We start from the raw sequence: 25,976 nt of genomic DNA, 5'->3' as shown, positions 1-25,976 counted from the left end.
CAGGTGTTTGCTGAGAATAAGGATGAGATTGGTTTGGTGCTGTTTGGTACTGATGGCACCAAGAATCCTCTGGCCAATGACGGTCAGTATGAGAACATCACGGTTCACCGACACCTCATGATCCCTGATTTTGAACTGCTGGAGGAGATTGAGAGAGAACTGCAACCTGGCGGTCAGCAGGCAGACTGTATCCTTCCTGTTACACTACAGTATATACAGCAGAAGACAACATTTATTAGCACTTCTGTGACATTTTAATTCTTTTTCAAATATTTTTTCCATGTGCTGTTTAATGGAGAGAAGATTTTTTTCAAGCATAATGATTGTAATAATTTACAATAATTATTATTATTATTATGTCGTTGTTATCTAAGTGATTTGATAAAAAGCTGTTAATTAAGTCATAAAAATGAAATTTATTTAATATTTTAAAACTGCATTTTTAGTTCTGTGTTTCTACATCGTCAAAAAAAAAATACATCAACTTAAATCAAAATGAGAAATATTTGCTCCTTTCTCATCTTGATATATTAAACATAGTCTTCTGAAGACTATGGGTGGTCGTGCTTTTTCGTACAGGGCGCCAAAGCAATGCAATGGCCTACCCAGCAGGATCAGGAATGCTGTTTCTCTGGATTGTTTTAAGAAACTTAAGACTCATCTTTTTACCATTGCTTTTAACTTTGATTGATTATTTTTGTTATTTTATCATTCAGTTGTATTGAATCATTCATATTTTATTGCGGTCTTTTATTTATTATTTTTTTGACTGTTTTTACTGTTCTGCATTGTTTGCCTTGTATGCCTGTTAGCGCTTCGGGACTGAGTAAAGCACATTATTAATAAAATGTATTATTATTATTATTATTATTATTATTAAACCTTTTCATTACCTTTTATTTTATTTCAAGCAATGATTATTTTAGTTTCAGTTTATTATAGCAATAACCCTGTTAAATTATTAAAATATTAAAGGTCATAAGGCCTATAAGTTTTGAACATGAAAGTCACTAATACAATAAATGATATTATTAGTATTTTATGTGTTAAAGTTCCTTGACATTTTCATCAGGGCTCGATGCTCTGGTGGTTTGCATGGACCTTCTGCAGAATGAAACCATGTGAGATAGTTTAGCACCATTTTCCTGTTCCTTTAAATGCATTTATGCCCTCTAAAGGAGTTTTTTATGCTTCTGTCACTCTTTTCATCTGTTTTAAGGGGGAAGAAGTATGATCGTCTGAACATCGCCTTGCTGACGGATCTGAACATCCAGACTTCAGAAGATCAGCTGGATATTATCATTCAGAACCTGAAGAAAGCTGGAATCACCCTGCAGTTTTTGTAAGAAATAAGAATAAGAAAGATTACTTATACTGACAGGCCAAAAGATTATTCTTGGGGAAAAAAAGCTGTGCACTTTTATGTCATCAATTGTCAGATGCTACAGTATATGTTTATAACAGGGACGTTCTCCCTCAAAATAAGATGCAAAGTGGCCCAGATTTGATATTTAAAATTCGTCATAATCAGAAATAGCTTTATTGCCAAATTTCTATACACACACATGGAATTTGTTTCGGTGACAGGACATAATTAAGTATAATCAAGTAATTAGATAAACTTTAACAACAATAATAGCACTAATAGACAATAAATAAGTGCATGAATAACAATATAGTAAAAAAAAACATTAAGAAGAACAGATTTAGCTTGACAGATGGTACAAAGAGAAGGTTTGTTAGTATCTTATTTTATTTTATATGGATATTTGTTATTTACCATTTATTGTATATCCATGCATCACATTATTATTGACATTTTTATCAAAGTGAACGAACTACAGAGAAAGTTTTTAATATAGTCTTCTGCTGGAACCCAGGGCAAATACTGGACTATTTGGACATGAACAAGCCGACAAAGCCGAAAAAACAGCCCTTACAGGAAAGCTAAAAGGAGTGCAAAAGCCCACCTTCGGATCTAAAGCAACTAATAAAAGGCTATAATGGCAAACAGAATGAGATCAATGCCCAGAAAATAAACTTTTTGAAATTCATCCAGAAAAAGGAAGAAAATCTAATTTATTTTTTAACTCCAGACATGATGAGATTGTTTATAGAAAATGCCGCATTGGACACATGAGACTCACGCATGAACATTTACTCAAAGGTGAAGAATCCCCAAAATGTCTATATTGCTACAGAAACCAAACTGTTAAATATATTCTTGTGGAATGCCCCATTTTTAATGTTATCAGACAACAATTTTTTTATCTGAAGAGACTTTAAATGAAATATTTTTAAATGTCAATCCTTCTAAAATTGTAGATGTTTTTAATCAAAAGTAAACCTTTAAAAACTGTTTTAGATTTTTATAATATATATTATCATTATTATTTATGTATTTAACCTTGTATATTATTTATTGCTGTTGATGACTTTTAATTGTTAGAATATTTTTATAGTTATAGAAAAGTGGTATTTATAAAATGTGGTAAACTTAATCTGTTTTTTTATTATCATGACATAGCCAAAGAAGCTAAAATGGCAACAAAATTAAAACTCTATCTCTCTTGTATATGCATACATTGTAAAAAAGATCATAAAATAAAATGACAAAGAAAAGAAAATATTTTTGGCTTTTTATTTTATTATTATTAAGTTCATTTAAATTTTTGATTTCTGTTTCTAGTTAAGAGTTACAAATGTTTGTGAGCAAAATGAATGGGGTTTTGATTTTATTATGAACAAAAAAAGTTTATCATAAAAGTTGTTACATTTTAAAATAAAACAATATGTATTTTATTTAATAGAAAATATACATGGATAATAAGGTAATATTAAGGTAAAAAACATAATAAATAAAAGCATTTTATTTTTAATATGCAATTGGTAGTTCTCTACAAAAGTTTATTGTTCATACATTGCATAATAGATTAAAATCAGTATAAATAATAAATAATTTTGCTGTAAATTAATTTTAAATAAAATGTTCTATTTTCCGATACGGGGACTTGAGTGAAACACATGGGGTTGAGTTTATTAAAAACTGATAAATCATAAAAAATGTTACATTTTTATAAAAAAAAAAATCAATATCAAATTACTTTTAATAAATAATATACAGGGGGTAATAAGATGAAATATTAATAAGATAAAGCTCTAAATCAGGGGTCTCAAACTCAATTTACCTGGGGGCCGCAGGAGGCAAAGTCTGGGTGAGGCTGGGCCGCATAAGGGATTTCACAAAAAAAAAGTCCTCAAATGTCATTATTAACAGTTTTAATTATTTCCTCTGAACATGAAGTGTCCTGAACATTAATAGAACATTGAGTGAAGATTATGAACAGTTCTTCTGAACATGGCATCTTTTGCCTACTTCTTGCTGCCAGAGACTTGACAGCGCTTCTTCTCACAAATCTGAACCACATTTGGCTTTAGAGCGGAAGCAGTTGAGACCCTCAGTATGGCTTGAAGATGATCATCATTAAATCTAGACCTGTACTTTGACTTATTGAAGTCCTAGGGAAAAAAGTGGGGGAACTCACTCAAAACTTTCATTCCCTCACCTAAAAAAAAGGCGTATATATGTATAAATAAAACACCCCCATCCCACTCCAGTCACATCAGTCTGTACCAGTCTGTATCTACCTATAATATCAACAGGGCAGGCACGTGCACACATAGGGCTCAACCTGTGCAGAGCACATGCCCTTTTTAGTCTTGCATAGAAAGTGCCCTTCCAAAATGATCAAAAGTGGCCCTGCGACGCGACACACCCTCGGTCCCGCCCTTCAGTAGGCGCGCGACAACACAGCTGATCAGAACGCGCGCGACAACGCGCATTGAGTGACAAGCGCGCTGTGTACGGATAGAATCAGCGGAGCGGGGAGCGCTCTCTCTCCCCGCTCCGCTGATTCTGTCAGAGTACAGCGGTCGGCGCGGGCCACAAAATATTGCACTGAGGGCCGCAAATGGCCCGCGGGCCGCGAGTTTGAGACCCCTGCTCTAAATAGACAAATACTGAAAAACAATTTTATTTAAATATGAAGATGGTAGTTCTTTACAAAACTTTGTTAATAATACATTGCTAAATGGATAAAAAAAATTGTAGAAAATAAATGATTTTGGTGTCATTTATTTTATGTAATTTTCTAGTTGGGAGGTTCTTATTTTATTTATGAATATTTAGTTTAAAAACAAATACATTTTTTAAAAAACATTTTTATGATAAAATTAAAAAAAAATACTTTTTGCTAAGTAATATACAGTTGAAGTCAGAATTATTAGCCTTTGAATTTTTTTTTTCTTTTTTAAATATTTACTAAATGATGTTTAACAGGGCAAGAAAATTTTCACAGTATGTCTGATAATATTTTTTCTTCTGGAGAAAGTCTTATTTGTTTTATTTCAGCAAGAATAAAAGTAGTTTTTAATTTTTAATACATAATTTTAAGGTCAATATTATTAGCCCCTTTAAGCTATATTTTTTTCCAATAGTCTACAGAACAAACCATAATTTTACAATAACTTGCCTAGTTACTCTAACCTGCCATGTTAACCTAATTAAATACATAGTTAAGCCTTTAAATATCACTTTAAGCTGTATAGAAGTGTCTTGAAGAATATCTAGTCTAATATTATTTACTGTCATCATGGCAAAGATAAGAAATGAATTATTAAAACTATTATGTTTATAAATGTGTTGAAGAAATCCGCTCTCCTTTAAACAGAAATTGGCGAAAAAATAAACGGGGGTAAAATTCAGGGGGGCTAATAATTCTGACTTCAACTGTACATGGGGCTTATAAGATATAATATGTCACTAGTAGATAATAAATTAAAACACAATAAATACATTGTGATTTGAACGTGCACATGTTAGTTCTCTATATTATTGGTATTTCTGTATTGATTTGTTTTGTTTGGTTCAGTTTGCCGTTCCCTGTGGATGTTGAGGATGAAGCCGGAGGTGGAGGTGATGCAGCAGGACCCTCAGCGCCTCCGTCCCGTCCAGGAAAAGGCTTGAGTCGCCAACAAACACAAGGCCTGGAGATGGTCAAACACATCATGAGCAGCCTGGAGGACGAGGACGGCCTGGAGGAGGTCTACACATTCAGGTTAGGGCTGGGACAAAACTGTCATATCACAGTTTTTTTCCAGGAAAACCACGATTCTTTCTTATTCAATTATTTTTTTATTTATTAAGCATATGCTTGTATAACAGTAAGTGTGTGACGTGGAATATAATTCATCTTCATTTCTATAGCTCTTTTACAATGTAGATTGTCAAAGCAGCTTTATGTAGATGAAGTTCTAGTACAATAAATTGGTTTCAGTCCATCTTTCACTGTAGAAGTTTTGAAGACAGTAAATCAGTGTACATGTGCAGGGATTTACAGTGCTCGGAGATAATAAATTCAGACAAGTTCAGAAACTGGTGTCACTATAGCTGCGTTCACACTGCAAGGCATAGTGCTCGAATCAATTTTTTTTTCTTGATCCGATTTTTTCGCATGGCTGTTCACATTGTTGTTAGAGATGTAGCCAATATCAGATCTGCAGCATGAACAGATCATGGTCCTAAACTGACCCGTATGCGCAAAAGAACAATTGCAGACAGCAAAAAATGTCTAATTATGCACACAGTGGGCTCTATTTTAACGATTTGGGTGCAAAGTCTGAAGCACAGGGCGCAAAAGCATTAAAGGCGTGTCCGAATCCTCTTTTGCTATTTTAAGAATGGAAAAATATGCTCTGCACCCCGGTGCATGATCTAACAGGGTTGTGCTTATCTTCTTAATGAGTTCTGGGAGTGTTTTTAACATTACGTGCATTAAACCAATCAGAGTCGCATCTCACATTCCCTTTTAGAGTTAGTTGCGTCACGCCATGGCGCATTTGCTATTTCCTTAGATGGACTTCACTAGTGAGCAAACAATTAAACAGATCATCTGCAGCACGAGGATAAAGAACGAGCCTACTCAATTCGTCCTCTTTACTTTCACTTTCTCTCTTTCATGGATAAGGAAACGTGTTGTACGCACAGACATCCATTAGCCTACATAATTTATTTTGTTTGTAAGGCGCAAAGATTTGTTTAAAATCTATTTCTAAATTCTAGGGGTGTAACGATTTATCGTTGTACGATTTATTGCGATGCAAAAATGTCACAATATGCATCGTGGCGTTATGACGATTTGATTACGATATGACGTCCGCTTTCTCTTATTAGTTGAGCTGTTTGCACGTGAGCTACGTTCCACCTGCTGTCGCACGTGAGTTCAGATTGCAGCAGCAGTAATGTTAGCAGACCAAGATGAGTGGAGCTGAAATAGAGGATGGCCCATCCTCTCAAAATCAGACGTCTGGCAACATTTCGGTTGTACAGTCATTGCTTTAGACTCGTCCGCTTTTTGACACGCATACTGGGACAAACATCCTAAGTTTTAAAGTCTTCACAGTGATTTACATACTTTGCACAGTGACAGGGATACCTCCTTATGGTGTTGAAAGAGTCACATACTGTATTTATAAGGTACAATTCACTCTAAAATATCATTCTGTCTTCATATAATGTTCCCGCCGCAAATTCACACATGACGTGAGCTGACCGTGAGCTGTTACCACAGAGGGCGGATGATAGACGCGCGCATATGGCAAGCCGTTTTAGCATTTAAACCTTTGTTCTGACTAACCATAAATATATTTAGAGATATCTCTAATTATATTTTGACTAGTCATAATTATAATTCGACTAGTCAGAATGACAATTAGAGATATCTGCAATTACAATTGTACTAGTACGAAATCAGATTGGAGATATCTGCAAATATATTATGACTAGTCATATTCCTCCATTGACTTCTATTGAAAAATATTTGCAGATATCTCTAAATGAGTTTTGACTAGTCACAATTGTAATTACAGATATCTCTAAATGAATTGAATTAAATATGAATTAAATACCTGGAAATGTGGTTTTGTTACTTAAATTGTTCCTTAATTTTGTCTCTGTCATTTCAATAATATTTTTAAAGAAGTTTTTAAATTGTTTTATTTTTCAGAGACAGGCCTGTTTAATTTAATTTCTTAAAGAAGGTTCAGTTTAACAAGTTGAAACAAAAGAAATACATAAAAAATAGTTTACTTGGTAAAATTTGCATTTCAGTTTATTTTCAATTTTTATTCCAAATATCGTGATACGTATCGAATCGTGAACATTATATCGTGATACACATCGTATCGTGAGCTGAGTGTATCGTTACACCCCTACTAAATTCAGTTTTAATTTCCAGCAAACGAATAAATGAACAATAATAATGAAGTGTGGTCAAACAACTGAGTTATATCCTAATACACATGCTGCCCCATATGGTCCAAAATCTGACAGGTGGGCAAATCTAAGCTTGTTTTTAATAAAACAAATATAAATATGCATATAATAAATAATACTGCTAATAATAATAACAATATACAAAAGCAAATTGTCTTGAATAAACTAGTAGTTTTTATATTGATGTAGAAAATAACTTTTTTAATGTTTTAATCCGTTAATTCTTTTATATTTGTACCCCATATATGTATTAAGCAATGTGTAAGCGAAACACACAACTAACGCGCTCTGCGCTGGACTTTGGACCTGCTTTCAGCTGGTCTATTGAACAGTCTTTTAGTTTCTCAAAATAGCAACAATGCACCTTAACCCGCCTCTTCGTCACCTTGTAATTATAAGGTTCTATCTGCGTTCTAAATAATTTTGAGATATTGAGTTTCAGTAGTTCAATAGTTTCAATAGTTTTTGTATTCCATAGCGAACAGTATGTGTGTGACATTTGATTTTTAAATAAAAAGTCTTAAAATAGAAACAACTTATTGAAAAACATCCCATAGTGTAAATAGGTTGTCATTTAATTAGAATATATCAATAACTCAATTTTGACAAAGATGTCAGATAGAACCTTATAATTCTAAGGTGACGTCTTATTTAGACCGAAACACCCATGAGTCCACAAAGTGGCGCAAATGGATACCACCGTCACATAGATATATACATTAGATGTAGCGCTTTTTTTTAAATGAATGCGGGACCAAGGTACAGTGGAGGACTGTGGCCATCCAAAGCCCGAGATATACACATATACACATTTATCTATGATCGGTTTTCCTGGATGTTAGTATGCAATTTTTTTTTAATTATGAAAGTTATAATTTTACATCACTTTTCTACATTGATGGATCAGTGACCGCACTGGCATTCCTGACAAAAAGCTTGTGTTTGAGTGTATGGAAATGTACTATCCACCCTCCCTGTTAAATTTGATCTAATCATGTCCTGAAACACAGCTCCTCTCCTGCTTTCACCTCTCATACTGACGGAGGGAGCGATTCGTTTGTGAATGAATCTTCGTTATGAACGACTCCTTCACTAGCCGACATTAATACAAGTTTCTGGCAGCGCAGCATCTCGTTGTCATATTTCTTTTGCATTGTTTGCTGATTTTATTCAACAAAACTAGCATAAGCCGAGTGTTTAGTGCGAGTTGGAGCTACTTTGACTTAAAGTGAATGCAGTAAGTGACTGTTATCATCAATAACGTGACCTGATTAGCACAAAAGTTCAGAACATACAAAAACAGAAAAAACTTAATATTACCTATGAAATGTTCTGCCTTTGTGCTTTGTTTTTTTTGTTTGCTCACTACTACACCCGTAGACAGCGCTAAAGTCCCGCATCTTCACGTAATAACACTGTCTTGGCTAGTGCGGTTGAATGACATTTGTCCTGGGAGCACTGTACCAATGTGGCGGCGCTATTGACGCATGCTCAGAGTCCCTATGCGATATCTAGTGTATATATCTATGACACCGTCAGTACACTGCTTCAGTCTTTCACTTTCACACTTGTACTGTGTAATTTTAGCGAACACCTCAGATACTGTTGGTTGGTTCCTGTTGGTTCTGCACCTTTTTACCAACCAAGTTTGTCGACCTATTATAACGACACAGATCACTCTGCCTATTCATGCCAGAGTCCTGAGGAAAAAGTGATTGACAGGTGGTCATTTGTGTGTAAATTATCTTCATTTATTTATGATTTGGTTATGGGTAAAACAAAGACCATGCTTGTCAGGTAGTTGAAATGGTAGGCTACAAATAATTAATTAGTTATGAATTAATTACTCATAAATAATTAATTCACCACCATCGTCCATCGTGATGTTTTGACATTAGACATCGTACAATGTCAAATTGGTCGACATCGCCCAACCCTAGTGCACGCATAGCACTCACCTCCTCCTCAGTTGTTGCAGATGTGTGATTGTGGTGTTGTTTTCTGCAGTGACGCTCTGGAGAAACTCTCCATCTTCAAGCGTATTGAAAGGAGGCCGATGGCATGGCCGTGTCAGCTCACCATCGGCAGCTCTCTGTCTATTCGCATTGTTGGATATAAAGCTGTGAGTTTGTGTTGATCAATCAAATGCATGATATGTTTGTTTTTATAAGTGACCCTAGACCTGAATTTTTAGCCCTCCTGTGAATTTTTCACTGATTTCTTTTATCTTTGTCATGACGACAGTAAATAATATTTGACTATATATTCTTCAAGACACTTCTATACAGCTTAAAGTGACATTTAAAGGCTTAACTACCCTTCATGGAAATTATTAAACCTTAATTCAATAAAATTAAGGAAAGTCTTTCTTCCCCTAAAATACTGACAGACATTTGATTTTGATGTTTTTTTTATGTTGTTTTATAAAAAAGTTTCTATTTTGTTATTTTTAAACTCCACTTTATCACCAGTTTTTGTGAATTAGCAGACTTTCTTTCCCCAAAATACAGACAGAACTTTTATTTAAAATTACATTTTTGTTTTGCAGATTAGTAAAAATGACACTTTTTTTCGTATCTTTGTTTGATATTTGATTAAAAAAAAAGTTTCTATTAATATTTTTGCACTCCAATTCATCAAAATTGCTAGACCTCTTTTTGTAAATTAGCAGACTTTTAAAAAATATTTTTAATTTAAATATAATATTCATTCATTGATTTTCTTTTCGCTTAGTCCCTTTATTAATCTGGGGTCGCCATAGTGGAATGAACCGCCAACTTCTCCAGCATATTTTTTACGCAGCGGATGCTCTTCCAGCTGCAACCCATCTCTGGGAAACACACTCATACACAATTCACCTGTACTGCATGTATTTGAACTGTTGGGGAAACTGGAGCACCTGGACGAAACCCACGCGAACGCAGGTAGAACATGCAAACTCCACACACAGAAATGCCAACTGACCCAGCCGAGGATCAAACCATCAACCTTCTTGCTGTGAGGCAACAGCACTACCTACTGCGCCACTACGTTGTCTTAAATATAATATTTTAAATAACAAATTATATTTGATTAAAGTTTTTTTATATCTAGATATATTAAACAATTTTTAAATACTTTTGAATAACAAATTAAAACAGCTCACTTTTTAAATACATGTTTGTTTGTTTGTTTTTTCACAGTTTCCAATTCATTTTCTAACAATCCCCACCACAGTTTCATAGTGAACTTCAAAAAAACTCTCTTTGCATGAGAATATAATAGGTGTGACTTTTTATACTCATGTTTGGCATCTCTGCTTTGTCAGCATTTCTTTCCTGAACTAATGTTGTTTTCGATGTTCGTAAGGTGACAGAGGAAAAGGTGAAAAAGTCTTGGACGATTGTGGACGCTCAGAGTCACCAGAGAGATGACGTGAAGAGAGAGACAGTTTACTGTCTGAACGATGATGATGAAACTGAGGTGCAGAAAGACGACACAATACAAGGTGCATTACAAAAACTGCAAATATTACATCCACTCTTATTGTTGCAGCTCTCATTCATCATAATATCAGCTCATGTTAGTTGTTTTATATTTGTTTTATAATGAAACTATCACTGTCTCTCCACTGCACCAATAGCTGGTGTGTGGTGAGCGTATTGGCACCGTTGTCCTGTGGCTGTCATCGCATCATTTAAGTGGATGCTGCACACTGGTGGTGGTGTGGAGAGTCAAATACTCCTTATGGTTGTGAAGTGTTTTGGGTGTATGGTCATACATGATAAATGCGCTAAATAATTACACATTACATTAGTGTTATTTTATTTGCTTCTTACATTTTTTCTTTCTTTTTTTTTTTTTTTTTACAAATTATCAAATTACACAGAATTTAACATAATTTTGCATATATTAGAATTTTTTTCAATTTTAATTTCAGTTAATGTAGATCAACTACATTGTTGTTTTAGTATTGTTTTATTTTGAATCATACTTTCTTAATTTTAAAATAAGCCATAATATTATTTAATATTAATTTAAAATATATACACAACTGGTCAAACATTTGAGGTCAGTAGGATTTTTAAATGGGTTCAAATTAGCTTCTCCTGCTCACCAAGGCTGCATTTATTTAATCAAAAATACAGCACACATTGTAAAGTTGTGAAACGTAATTGTACTATAAAAAAAACTGTTCAAAAGTAGTTTATAATTTAATTTAATAATTTATTCCAGTGATTGTAAAGATGCATTTTTCAGCTTTATTTATCCAGGCTTTAGAATCATAAATCACTCTAATATTTATTATTATTATTATTATTATTATTATTATTATTACTATTATTTGTACTAGTAATAAAAGCAATAATGACTGGAATAATAGTTTTATTTAAAACTACATAAAATAAGAGAGCAGTTATTTAAAATTGTAATAAATATTAAACAATCTAACATTTTTTTTTACATTTAACAAATGCCGCCTTGAACTGAATAATTTTCTTAAAAAAACTGACCTCAAACATGTTGTATATTATATATGTGGTGTTGTAGTGTATATTAAAAATATATTAGAAAAAAAGTAAGTTTATTAATTTAATTTGAGTCATTTTAATTTGTCAACTGCAACTCTTTTAGAATTGTTTTATTAAGTGTCTTACATCCTCACACATTTTTTTTTTTATTTTAAATTGTATTCTGTTTAATTATATTAATACTATTTTTATATATATATATTTTTTAAATATATTAGGAGCTAATAATTTAAAATAATTTTATTTTAGTTTTAAATAATTGTATTTTAGTTCTAAAAAATAAATAAGCTTTCCATGAAGGTATGGTTTGTTTTGGACAATATATGGCCGAGATACAGCTATTACAAAATTCATTCATTCATTCAACTTCGGCTTAGTCCCCTATTTATCTGGGGTCGCCACAGCAGAATGAACTATGCTAGCATACGTTTTACGCAGCTGATGCCCTTCCATACACTCTCGCATTTACACACAAACACTCATACACTATGGCCAATTTAGTTCTTCCAATTCCCCATGTGTTTGGACTGTGGGGGAAACCGGAGCACCCAGAGGAAACCCACAGCAACACGGGGAGAACATACAAACTTCACCATATGCCAACTGACCCAACTGAGACTTGAACCAGCTACCTTCTTGCTTTGAGGCGACAGTGCTAGCCTCTGAGCCACCGTAATTACAAAATTGTAATTATTAAATTATTTTGACTGATGCAATGTATTGTTGGCTATTCTTACAAAATACTCATGCAACACAAGACAACATTTTACAGTTGCTTTCGATGTATTCATTGTTGTAAAGCTGATCTGATCATCTGTACTGTATAGAAATCATTATGGCTTTTTAATGCCTTGTGTTGTTTTTACAGGTTACCGTTATGGAAGTGACATTGTGCCGTTTTCAAAGGTGGACGAGGAGCAGATGAAATATAAGCATGATGGGAAGTGTTTCTCTGTGCTTGGCTTCACTAAACAGGAGCTGGTAAGATATCGTTCAGCAGATGGTGCTATTTTCACATCCACGTTCAGGACAAATTCTTCAGTGTCAGCGATTTTTACAAATTCTGCTCTGTAGGTTTTATTAAATGGGTCTTCATTATGGTGCTTTTCTGAATCTCTGACTTGAAATTGTGTGATCATAATGATAGGATATAGTATTACATCCCCCATAAATAAAAATAGTTACCTCTATGAATATGTACAGATGAAGGCCGAATTATTAGCCCTCCTGTGTATTTTCCCCCAATTTCTGTTTAACGAAGAGCAGATTTTTCCAACACATTTTTAAACATAAAAGTTTAATCACTCATCTCTAATAACGGATTTATTTTATCTTTGCCATGATGACAGTAAATAATATTTGACTAGATATTCTTCAAGACACTTCTATACAGCTTAAAGTAACATTTAAAGGTTTAACTTGGTTAATTAGGTTCATTAGGCAGGTTAGGGTAATTAGGCAAGTCATTGTATAACAGTGGTTTGTTCTGTAGACATTCGAAAACAAATGTTGCTTAAGGAGGCTAATAATATTGACCTTAGATGAGGCAGACTGGAATTAAGTTTGCTTAAAAGCTCCAACACAAACAATAAATACCAGGTTTAAACTACTTCAAAATAAATGGTTAATGAGAATGTATATAACCCCTGTGAAACTTCATCATATGTCTGCTAATATTCCAGATGTGTGCTCTAAATGTTTAGATGATAAAAGTACACTATATCACTGCCTCTGGCAATGTCCTAAAATACAAAAGTTTTGGAAAGATATAACTGAATGTATGTCAGACATGTTTAATATTAAAATTCCTTTAAATGCCAAGCTCTGTATTCTTGGGTTGTATCCTAAGGAACTTACAATTGGAAATACAAGAATTTTGGATTTTGGTTTCCTTCAAGCTAGAAGGGCTATTGCATTATACTGGAAACACATGGATGCTCCATCCATAGAAATGTGGAAAAACTAAATATTGAACTGTATTGGACTGGAGAGACTAACTTATATCATCAAAGGCAAGCAGAAGGACTTTGACTATCTTTGGGAACCATATATGAATATTATGTAAATTGTGTGTTTGTAAACATGTTTTTTATTTATTATTACCTTTTTTTTTTACTTTTTGTTCTTTTTTTTTGTATTATTGTGTTATTGTTTATGTCACACATATATATATAATTTAAATATTGTGTGTATGTATGTATATGTATGTATGTATATGTATTTGTGTGTATGTGTATATATATATATATATATATATATATATATATATATATATATATATATATATATATATATATATATATATTTACCTATTTGAATATGTATATGTGTGTATGTATAAGTGTATATACATATATATAAGAAGGGTGTAGATATGTGCTGTGTAGGCTTGATGGGGTCAAAAGGAAAAAAATCAATAAACATATTGGGAAAAAATAATAATATTGACCTTAAAATGGTTTAAAAAAAATAAAAACTGCTTGTATTCTAGCCAAAATAAAATAAATAAGACTTTCTATAGAAGAAAAAATATTATAGGAAATATTGTGAAAATTTCCTTGCCCTGTTCAACATAAATTGGGAAATATGTGAAAAACATACACAGTAGGGCTAACGATTTTGAGTTTAACTCTATATAGTGACTATTTATTTGTTTTTGTTGTGTTCAATTGATTCAGATTCCTCGTCATCAGTTTATGGGAAGCCAAGTTGTCAAAGTCTTTGCACCCAGAGATGATGAGGTGAGTTTTACCAAGCATTTGTAAAGTTTTGCTGTTATTTTAATGATCACCAATAATTCTCATCTGAATACTTGCTTAAAACACCTAGTATCACATATAATTAATGTGTTTCAAATATTCTTCTTTTCAAAATGATAATTAACAAAATAATATTTTATTTAATGTTAAAAAGATTTTTATCTTCTTCGCAATTTATAGATAATTTATAAAAAAGAATACTGTATATTGATTATGCATTGATAATATGTTGTTTTAATGTTCTGTGATGTTTTTGGGAATATTTTTCATAAAAGAAATACAGTAGAAACAAAAATAATGTGAAATATTATTTACATTTAAAACAACTACTTTATATTTTAATATATTTAAGAAGGTAAACTGTGACGTACGGCGGACTTTTTAGCATAATTACTAAAGTCTTTAGTATCCCAATATGGTCACACTTTACAATAAGGTTCATTAGTTAATGTTAACATGAACAAACAATGAACAGTACATTTACTTCTGTATTTGTTCATGTTAGTAAACGTTAGTTAATGAAAATACAGTAGTTCATTGTTAGTTCATGTTAACTCATGGTGCATTAACTAATGTTAACAAGCATGGACTTGGATGTTAATAATGCATTAGTAAATGTTCAATTATGATTAATAAATGCTGTACATGTGTTGTTCATGTTAGTAAATGCATTAACTAATGAACCTTATTGTAAAGCGTTACCCACAATTTCCTTCAGAAATCATTGTAAGAACAACTGGATCTTCTAATTTGATAATCATTTCTTATCATTATTATAATGTTAGAAATATTCAGTGCGATTCATGTTTATTTATATAGCGCTTTTACAATGTAGATTGTGTCAAGCAGCTTAACATAGTTCTAGCAAAGTCCAGATTTCAGAGTTGAATTTCTGTTTAGTTTAGTTTAGTGTGGTTTAAGTTTCACTGCTGGAGGTCCAAACAGTGAAGAGCAAATCTACGGAAGCGCAGCTTCGATTCGAGCAAGCCAGTGGTTACAGTGGCAAGGAAAAAAAACTTCACTAATTGACTAAGTGAAGGGAAAAAACCTCGAGAGACTAAGCTCTGTTGGGCACGACCTTTATTCTTCTGGCCAAACTTCCTGGGTGGAGCTGCAGTCTAGGCGCCGGAGGCTGGAGAAGCTGGATGTCCGTCCAGGCGTGAGTAGGTCACCGGCGGGTGGTCAGGCTGGCCCACAGGATCAATGCAGGGACTCCATTCACTCCATTCCTCCATGACCCTCACAGCATCAGCTCAGGATATAGCCTGGTCCAGGATTATGGAGACCTTGAGATTATCTCTTCACAGGTCTTGGATCATCAATGGCGCTGGATAATCTCTGGGGACCTCGGGATGAGTATTCTCATGTGTAAATAGAGAATAAAGAAATTACAATTAGCGTAAAATTAATTAGCGTAGCTGCTGTTTATAGTGTATTTAAATGACGTGCAAAAATAGAGTGTTATAAATGAAAATAGCAGGTATTTTAAACAAAAATGTAAAGCATATAAGAGTTTCTAACACAGTGTCTGGTGTATTAAGGAGGAGTGTGTCCTGCAGGTGGTTGTCAAGCCTGCTCACCTGCGTGGAGCACATTCATGCATCATATCGCTATGTGACACATTGAGTATGCTTTACTAAAAAGATCGGTCTTTAATTTAGTTTTGAACTGACTGAGTGGGTCTGAGCCCCAGACATTATCAGGAAGGCTATTTCAGAGTTAAGGAGCCATAAATGAGAAGGCTCGGCCTCCTTTAGAAGGCTTTGCTATTCTAGGTACCACCAGAAGCCCTGAGTTTTGAGATCTAAAAGAGCAGGCTGGATTGTAGCGAGACAGAAGGTTTGTTAGATAAACAGGAGCTCGATTATTTAAAGCTTTATAGGTAAGAAGTAATATTTTATAATCAATATGAAATATTGTTGTGCTGCTTTAAATTTTTGTGGACACTTTCAAAATTATGTGATGAATGGAAAGTGTAAAGGAAGAACATTTAATTTAAAATGGAAATCTTCTATTGATCAATAGTCATTATTAAATACGTAATGTTATTGTCTGTACTGTTACCGATTACTTGAATGTACTTGCAGAACACGATTATTGATTTATTTGACACGGTTTACTGACCCCAATCTTTTGAATAGCAGTGTAATGTTTTAGTATTCAACAGAAAACTGCATTTCTCCCAGCTCTTAAAGTTGTGGTTTTTTAAGTTTGTGTGTGTTTAATGTTTTGTTTGTGTGTTTTCAGCATGCAGCAGTTGCTCTGTCCTCTCTGATTCGTGCTCTTGATGGTCTAAAGATGGCAGCCATTGTACGTTATGCTTACGACCGCCGCAGCAATCCTCAAGTGGGCGCCGCGTTTCCCTGCATAAAGAAAAAATATGAAGTATGTGGGTTTATATTAAACTGAAATCAAGAAGTTATCGAATCGAGAGTTCTGTGAATTGTTACACCCCTTTATGAAACAGAACAAACACTGAATGCTTTCTGTTCAGTATATCATAATCCAGACTCATCATATTTCTCTTTCTCAGTGTCTGCTGTACGTTCAGCTGCCGTATATGGAGGATCTCCGTCAGTTCACTTTCCCCATGCTGGAAAACAACAAGAAGTTTATGCCATCAGGTCAGCACTCGCATTAAAATACTCACAAAAATATGGAGGCAGTTTTAAATAGATATATTTGAAGTTATTCCAGATCTAAGCTGTATAGACCAAGTGCACTCGTTTCTGCGTTTTCTACATGATTTTTATTCAAATGTCCTTTTAAAAGCTGGTAAAATATTGTTTAGCGTAAGTGCAGCGTATCCGTGTTCAAGAAAAACTAATTTTATACTTCTGTCAGGGATTTACAGACACTTAACTAAGATTTTTAGCTTAATAAAGTACTAATTAATTATGCAAGTGTGTTTATTGATTAGGGATGTAAAGTGATTAGGAATGTAAAATAAGATTATACATTGTAAGTGCTAACAAACAGTTAATATCTTAATAATAGTGTTAGAATATCAAGCCAATTCCATGCGTGTTCAATAAGAAAAGGCCTGGAAAGTGTTTTCTTTAATGCCAAAAATATTAGTAATTTATTAGATACAAATGAATAATTTGATGACAGAGCTCTAACATACATTTCCTGACTCCAGCATATATACACAACTGATCTTAACAGGTGGAGTTTTGGTTTTACGTCACTTATCAGTCATTCTGCAGTCCTTTGGCTCTTGTACTGGCTCATTACTGCCTAATGACTACAGCCCCATTGACACCCTCTGCCAATGCATTGATGAAATGAGCAATTGGATGTGCCAAAACTTTCTTCAGTTAAACAAAGAGAAAACTGAAATGATTGTGTTTGGAAACAAAGATGAGGTTCTCAAGGTAAATGCGTACCTTGGCACTAAAGGTCAAACGACAAAAAATAAGGTCAAGAATCTTGGTGTGACTCTGGAGTCAGATCTGAGTTTCAGTAGTCATGTCAAAGCAGTCAGTAAATCAGCATACTATCATCTCAAAAACATAGCAAGAATCAGATGCTTTGTTTCCAGTGAAGATTTGGAGAAACTTATTGATGCTTTTATCAGCAGCAGGGTGGATTACTGTAATGGACTCCTCACTGGTCTTCCTAAAAAGACAGTCAGACAGTTGCAGCTCATCCAGAACGCTGCAGCCAGAATTCTAACCAGAAAAAAAAAAAAAAAGATCCAGAAAAAAGAACCAGAAAATCAGAGCACATCACACCTGTCCTCAGGTCTTTACACTGGCTGCCAGTTACATTCAGAATAGATTTTAAAGTATTATTACTGGTCTATAAATCACTAAATGGCCTAGAAGCTCAATACATCACAGATATGCTCACTGAATACAAACCTAACAGATCACTCAGATCTTTAGGATCATATAAACTAGAAGTTCCAAGAGTTCAGTCAAAGCAGGGTGAATCGGCTTTTAGCCACTATGCCCCTCGCTGCTGGAATCAGCTTTCAGAAATGATCAGATGTGCTCCAACATTAGGCACATTCAAATCAAGACTGAAAACACATCTGTTTAGTTGTGCCTTTACTGAATGAGCACTGTGCTGCGTAAGACAAATTGCACTATCATGTTTTTCTTTTCTTCTTCATTCTTTTATATCACATTTTACCTGTTTTTATGTTTTGTTGTGTTTTTACGCATTTTTATTATTATTATTTTTATTTTACTTGTTTCTTTTATTCTTGTTTATGTAAAGCACTTTGAATTGCCACTGTGTATGAAATGTGCTATATAAATAAACTTGCCTTGCCTTGCCTTGTACCCCCAGACATACTTCCTCTTTCTGCAACTCTTCTCTGCATACCAGAACTGAACAATTACGTGCATCTTTAACATAGTTCACAACTTCTACGAGCATCATGACAACTTGTGACATGTCCAGACAGCAGTCTGGAACAACCCTAAATTTATTCTTTAATATATTTCTTTTGGTCAGCAGTTCCTCTAAAAGTATGCAGCACAGTAAAAAAAGGAAGTGTGTCAGGTCAACATGTGAGATTATACAAAAGAAAAAGATTCATTAATATGATGTTAGTCTAAACATTCATTCATTCATTTTCTTGTCGGCTTAGTCCCTTTATTAATCCGAGGTCGCCACAGCGGAATGAACCGGCAACTTATCCAGCAAGTTTTTACACAGTGGATTCCCTTCCAGCCGCAACCCATCTCTGGGAAACATCCACACATACACACACACACTCATACAGGATCGAACCAGAGACCTTCTTGCTGTGAGGCGAATGTGCTACCCACTCCGCCACAGCGTCGCCAGTCTAAACATTTTTCTGACAAAAATAAATACACAAGTAATAAAAATAAATTTATCGGACAGGTAATAAGCTGTAGTGGTTTGGATTGTTACTTAAACTAAAGTGTTACCCATGTTATTGATATGTTTATTTGTCAAGGAATATACATTTCATACAATAATTGTATGCATTTGTCAGGAATTTGTGTTTCATACATTAACATTAACATTTTAATAGAAATTAAAATACATTTTTTATATGTTATTATCAGTATTATTAATTTTTAAGATATCTGTAAGTTAGTGTGCTTCAAAACAGTGACGATTTGCGTTTAGAAGATATGAAACTGATACAAACATGTAAAGCTTGTAGTTTGTCACTTTATAGCCCAAATGGACCAAGGATTTTATGTTTTTTTTAAATGTTTTTTTTTTTTGTGCTCAGGGTCTCAGTTGTCAGCCGTAGATGCGCTGATCGACTCCATGATGCTGATGGAGAAGGATGAGAATGGAGAAAGTGTGGAGATCTTCAAAGTCAACCACATCCCAAACCCACAGTTCCAGAGGCTCTTCCAGGTATGGTGATATAGAGTGCTGGATGATTTCTGCTGACAGTATTTGAAGAGTTCAGATGCAAAAGTCCATCTAAAGTTTTTCTCAGCCTCATATGGTTATTTTAAAGGGCACCTATGGTGAAAAATCTACCTTTCAAGCTATTTGGACAGACATATGTGTATATATAGTGTATAGATCATCATATTGGGGTGATATAAACACACCCAGTCCTTTTTTATTTTTATTTAACAACATAAAAACATTGGACCGATTGGAACGGTTTTCAGAGCGACAGCAACTTGACGTAGGAGTGCGGTCCCTCGCGCACCAATATTGATTTTCATTTCACCTCCGCCATTTTCAGCGCCAGTCAAAGCGATATCACTAAAGGAACACCCTTGCTCTATTTTTAGATGCCAGGCTCATTGGGCTCAACACAAGATCAACATTCACCACATGATTGCTGTAATCGGAATTATTGGTTGTATCTTTAGGTAGGTTTGCAAACGTTTACTTTTCATTGCGTCTACCTTAAACTTCAGCCGTTTGCATTTCTTGAGGTCGCAGAAGCTCCCCATGATCTTAACTAGGTGCAGCTGGAAAAGTGCATCATGTGCGCGTCTCTCCATTGGACAAAAAAAACAAATTGCCTGCAGGTCGCGCACCAGAAGCGCCGCTCTGCGTGGCATCCACACAGAAATTTGGAACTCTAAACAGGTTTCTATCAGGGTAAACACAACGCCACTTGAAGCCGGCGGCTGTACGCGGAGCCTAGCCGCATGATTTTGTACTCTGCTTGGTCTGTGTCCGAGTCGTACATGTACTGCTGAATGCTTATCCTCTCACTCCTGCTCCTTCTCACAGTCTGCCTGTCTGTTGAAGACACAGAGCGGGTGAGCTCTTGGCTCCGCCCCCTTGTTCATTCAAGCGGGAAGCCGAAACTAAGGCTGTTTCTCAATATGCGTTCTTCAGCGGTCTTGCGTCCTCGTGTTCTCGTGCAACGTCATCATCAGCTGCCTAAGTTCAGTTCCAATACTCAAGACTGCAAGTACGGAGGACGCGTGAAACTTCCCGAATGTGATCTTGATATCGAGGACGCACTGATGCAGACTTGAGCACCGAACTCGCTCTGGAAGTCCCAGAAGTCATTGCGACTGGAGGTGGGAAGCGCAGCATTTTTTTTAGATTTATTATTAAAGTTCAAAGATATGACTTATTTACCTCAGGAGTTTCCCTAAATGAAACGGTGAAAGTAAACATTAGCATTAATATCTTAATAAAGGAATAAACACATTAAGGGTTGTTTGTTTGCTGAAATTCGTATTAAAATCTGTTTTATTTATATTGTGCAGCGTATATTTATGTTTTATGCATAGTATATATTTTGAAAATGGGAAAACAATAAATTGTTGTATGAGTGCTGTAATCTTTAAATAGTTTCCATTTAAAACGCGTGAAGGTCATGTGACCATCAGGAAGAACGCAGCATCCCATTTCTCAAAGGACGCATTCTCTGCCCTCGCGGTCTCCTGAGTTCGTTCTTCCGAGGACACCTGGCAAGACCGGTCTCCAGAAGAACGCAAGTCCGTTCTCTGCGTTCTTGGAATTGAAAAACAGCCTAATTTTCATGTGAAGCAACACACCCCTAAAACAGCGAGCTGCGTACACGCCCCCAACATGACACTTTTGAACACATTATAATAAAAACATCTGAACTGTGTTGTAAACTGAGCCTAAACTGGCACACTCAGAAGAACCATAATATTAATATTAAATCATAAAAAAGGGGTAAACTATGTGCCCTTTAAGTTATTAACTGAAAACGCAATGAAAATAACATATTTATTGACATAAACACAATTTTCAGTAAACGCCGACTTCTCCTCTCTCTGTCCTTCAGTAATACAGTGACTCGGGTGTGTGGCGTTGTCTATGAAGTCCGGGTTTTCTCTGCAGTGGCTCTCATTGATCTTTTCTTGGCTTGCGTCTGTAGTGTTTGCATCACCGCGGTGTGAATCCTGATGATCCTCTGCCTCCCGTGGATCCGTGGCTCAAGCGGGTCCTGGAAAGACCGCAGGCCGTGTCCGCTCGCTGCCAGGCCCCTCTGCGGGACGTCAAGACCAGCTTCCCTCTCAAAGTGGTGGTGAAAAAGAAAGAGCAGAAGACGAGCGCAGACGTGTTCGGCAGCAGGTGAGAAATGAGCAAATCAGCACTGGAGAATCGATGAGAAGTGCTACACGACTTCCAGCAATCCTGTAATAGTTTGGCTGGAAATATGTGCCAGTCTGTAGTAGGGCTAAAGGATATTGACAAAAACTGACATTGAGAAATATTTTGTGTTTCTGTGATATACACTACCTGACAAAAGTCGATCCCAGTTATAAGAGCAACAAATAATAACTTGACTTCTAGTTGGTCATCTGTTGAACTGCATCCCAATCATCACAAATACTGCAGAAGACCTACTGGAACCACCATGAACCCAAGATTCTCATAGAAATCAGTCAAGTTTGGTGAAGGAAAAGTCATGGTTTGGGGTTACATTCGGTATGGGGGGGTGCGAGAGATCTGCAGAGTGGATCAACATCAACAGCCTCAGTTATCAACCCATTTGTGCTGCCTATTACATTACAAACCACAGGAGAGGGCAAATTCTCCAGCAGGATAGCGCTCCTTCTCATACTTCAGCCTCCACATCAAAGCTCCTAAAAGCAAAGAAGGTCAAGCTGCTCCAGGATTGGCCAGCCCAGTCACCAGACATGAACATTATTGAGCATGTCTGGGATAAGATAAAGGAGGAGGCATTGAAGATGAACACTGGGAGTCCTGCAAGAACGCTTTCTTCGCCATTTAAGATGACTTTATTAATAAGTGATTTGAGTCATTGCAGAGATGTATGGATGCAGTTTACTTTTTTTAATAGTATTTCCAAACCATCCATTTAAATCATGAAAACAAAATGGAAAATATTTACATAATTGAAGTCACAAAAAATACAATAAATATGAAATAAATTCTGTCTAAATGACAGAAAAGGGGAAAAAGGAACAAAAACAAAAAGACAGTATCACTAATATTAATTATAATACTTACTCACACAAGCTATGTTTCCATCCACCTTTTTTTTTGCACATTTTAGGATATGCACATAAAAAATGGTTGATAGAAACGCCAAGATGCGCATCTTGAAAATGTGCATTAAAAATATATGCGCATAACTAATTTGGATAAACTTCTTTTTCCATAAGAAAAGATAAACTACAATGGAAACACTTTTAGTGAACAAATTCCAGTATGCGCATTAAAAAAGTCATGTGATTGTGTTATAAGATCACGTACTGATAAAAACATGTGAGAATGGATAAACCAGCAGGCTGAGCACGCTGTAAAGCATCTGAAATGTTGTTTTGGTCATTGTAAAACGCCTTAATCATTTCAGTATTAGTGTTATTACATTATTAATTACGTCAAGAATTGTCAATTGGCTTACTAATGATGAGAGACAAACCGCGATCAATTTTATCAAGTGCTCTTGATCGAAATTAGTTTGTAAAACTTCACTTATTAAATAAAGAAATGATTCATGCAATTTTTCTCCTATTTCAGCAAATTCCATCTTTACTGTTGATATTTGGCGCCAGTTTATCGAGAAGTGGCATTTTTAAAAAAAAAAATTCCCTTTGACTTATTTAATGGGAACGCTGCTTTATTTGCATGTCTTATATGCAATATTCCAGTTTTGCACATCGATTTATTTTGCATCTTTGGATGGAAACATAGCTACAGACACAAGCGTGTGTGCATACACATACATACGTTTCTAACTGAGTATCTCTCAGGGTTTCTTTTATATAAATTACAGAGATAAATGGTTCTCGATGTCAACGGATTAAGGTGTGTAAATTTGTGTATGTTTTTACAGCAAAACAAGAAAAGAAATGCCGCAAATTTAGTGAAACTAGCCACAAAAATATCACATGATGAAAATAGGTTGATTTTTCTGTAATGTTTATGATTTGTGATCTGAAATTGTGACTGAAAATGTTTGTTTTTAAATGATCTGTGTGTCTTTGTCAGTGCTGATGAACCAGATGCCAAGAAAGTCAAAGTGAATGAAGAAACCGAGTTTAACCTGGCTGAGATTACAGAGGGAAACATCACATCGGTGAGACACAAAATTATTATTATTGTTCAAGAGTTCACACTTAGATATTGCTTGACGCTATTAGCAGGTTTGTCCCTGGAGAGAACCCTGAGCTCGGAGATGATTGAGCCCAGGGCTCCCACCTTGTCAATGAGCATGTAAGGGGGTCTGAGATCAGGTAGGTCTCGAGAGCTTCCCCTGGTAAAGGAGGAGATGGAGTGGATGGGGGGATTTTTTCAAAACAAAGATAAGCAGTAGGGTCAGTTTATTTGTAGTGGGCTTTTATCAATCTGATTGGATTGTTGCTAATTACGGATGAGAGACCAGCCACGATCAATTATATCACATGCTCCTCTCGAAATTAGTTTGTAAAACTTTACTTTAAAACAATATATTATTATTATTATTACTACAGTTCAGCAGAATTTAACACTTTTATTAATCCTTAAACAGGCAAAAAAGATAAGCAAAAAAATTTTTCATGTCATTTTTTTACATAATCTGTACCCAAGTAAAACGTGTCCAAATTTTTTTTTTTTTATAAAATTTTAAACGTATCAGGATTTTTACAAATATTTAATTTATTTAGGATTTTATGAGTAGTATTTTATGAGTTGCCTTTTTTAGGGAAAAAAGTTAAATATTTATTATTATTTTTATTATTAGCTAAAATTGTGATTCTGACCAAACATATTTAATTATTCATTTTAAACAGTAAACAGCAGATTTAATCTAAACAAGTAATGCATTTTTTATGTGTTTTAAGAAACAATAAATGTCCATATTTAAGCGAGGATGCATTACGTTTTTAGGATGCAAAAATATCATCTTTGCATCAAGAATAAATTCATTGTAAATAAAATTAAAATAGAAAACTTCATTCATTCAGTTTACATCGGCACAGAGAGAACATGCAAACTCCACACAGAAATGCCAACTGACCCAGCTGGGGCTTGAACCAGCAACCTTCTTGCTGTGAGGCAATCGTGCTACCCACTGCGCCACAGTGACGCCCTTAACAGTTATTTTATATTGCAAAAATATTTCACCATAATGCTGGTTTTTATTTAAAACATGCTGAGAATCCTGACCCACTACAGTATTTTGAATAGCAGTTTAATAAATTATGCATTTGAATAATTAATATATTTATTTTAATGTTTCTTTTTAATGTTTTTTTTTTTTATAATTGTATAACACACTGAGAAACCATTAATTGTATAGAGACAAACATGTAAAATACTCTTCGCAGCCTATTTGGTTTATAACATGACATATTTATGAGTGACAGTTATGTAAGCATGTATTGCAGAAATTGATTGAAACCATTAATTTTTCCACTTGTGAATTAACAGAATGGTTTTAGAGAGTAAAATGCATGTGCATTCGTCTGGACTATAATGCTGTATAAATAATTACATGTAAACTTTCAGGTTGGCAGCGTCAATCCAGCCAGAGATTTCTGCACACTGATAAGACAGAAGACGGTTTCTTTCGATCAAGGTGAGATTTGATTTTTTTTTTGTCTCTCTTACATCCACAATTTTCAACCTTCATGAAAGTGTGTGCTATCCGCTTGTTAAGTGGTGACGTGTTTGTGGCGTATGTAATACTGTTTCCGGGTCCAAGCCGCCATTCATTTGAGTGGAGAAATCATTCGTTTATGATCGCGTTTTATTCCTATCACACATTAAAGTTAATTTTGTATAAAATCATAGTGTACACAACAATCTCTGGGCTTGCTGCATAACAAATACCAAAAATTTAACTATTTTAAAAAAATTTATCACTTTCTGGCCATCGGATATTAGGCATGGACATAAATACTGCGATCGTGATTTTCAAAAGCATTAAATCACTTTGTAAACGTTTATTATTACCATTTCATGAGTCTC

General features: G+C 34.7%; 1 protein-coding gene across 1 annotated transcript in view; it reads left to right on the top strand.

Moving 5' to 3' along the window:
- xrcc5 (X-ray repair complementing 5) overlaps nucleotides 1-25,976 on the top strand; it is a gene marked incomplete at its 5' end in the record, with an annotated part of 36,461 nt that continues 10,485 nt past the window's right edge. Inside the window, 14 exon segments of the mRNA NM_001017360.3 lie at nucleotides 1-187; nucleotides 1,073-1,121; nucleotides 1,220-1,342; nucleotides 4,932-5,117; nucleotides 9,341-9,455; nucleotides 10,682-10,820; nucleotides 12,713-12,825; nucleotides 14,523-14,585; nucleotides 16,851-16,988; nucleotides 17,137-17,227; nucleotides 19,828-19,958; nucleotides 21,931-22,127; nucleotides 24,015-24,102; nucleotides 25,515-25,584. Of these exon segments, the coding sequence (NP_001017360.2) occupies nucleotides 1-187; nucleotides 1,073-1,121; nucleotides 1,220-1,342; nucleotides 4,932-5,117; nucleotides 9,341-9,455; nucleotides 10,682-10,820; nucleotides 12,713-12,825; nucleotides 14,523-14,585; nucleotides 16,851-16,988; nucleotides 17,137-17,227; nucleotides 19,828-19,958; nucleotides 21,931-22,127; nucleotides 24,015-24,102; nucleotides 25,515-25,584 (1,690 nt within the window).

Source organism: Danio rerio, chromosome 9 (assembly GCF_052040795.2).
Source record: "Danio rerio strain M-AB ecotype USA chromosome 9, GRCz13ab, whole genome shotgun sequence".
In the NCBI taxonomy this organism is placed as follows: Eukaryota; Metazoa; Chordata; class Actinopteri; order Cypriniformes; family Danionidae; genus Danio; species Danio rerio.
The sequence above is the reverse complement of the archived record's forward strand: the minus strand, read 5'-3'. Positions and strand labels throughout refer to the sequence as shown.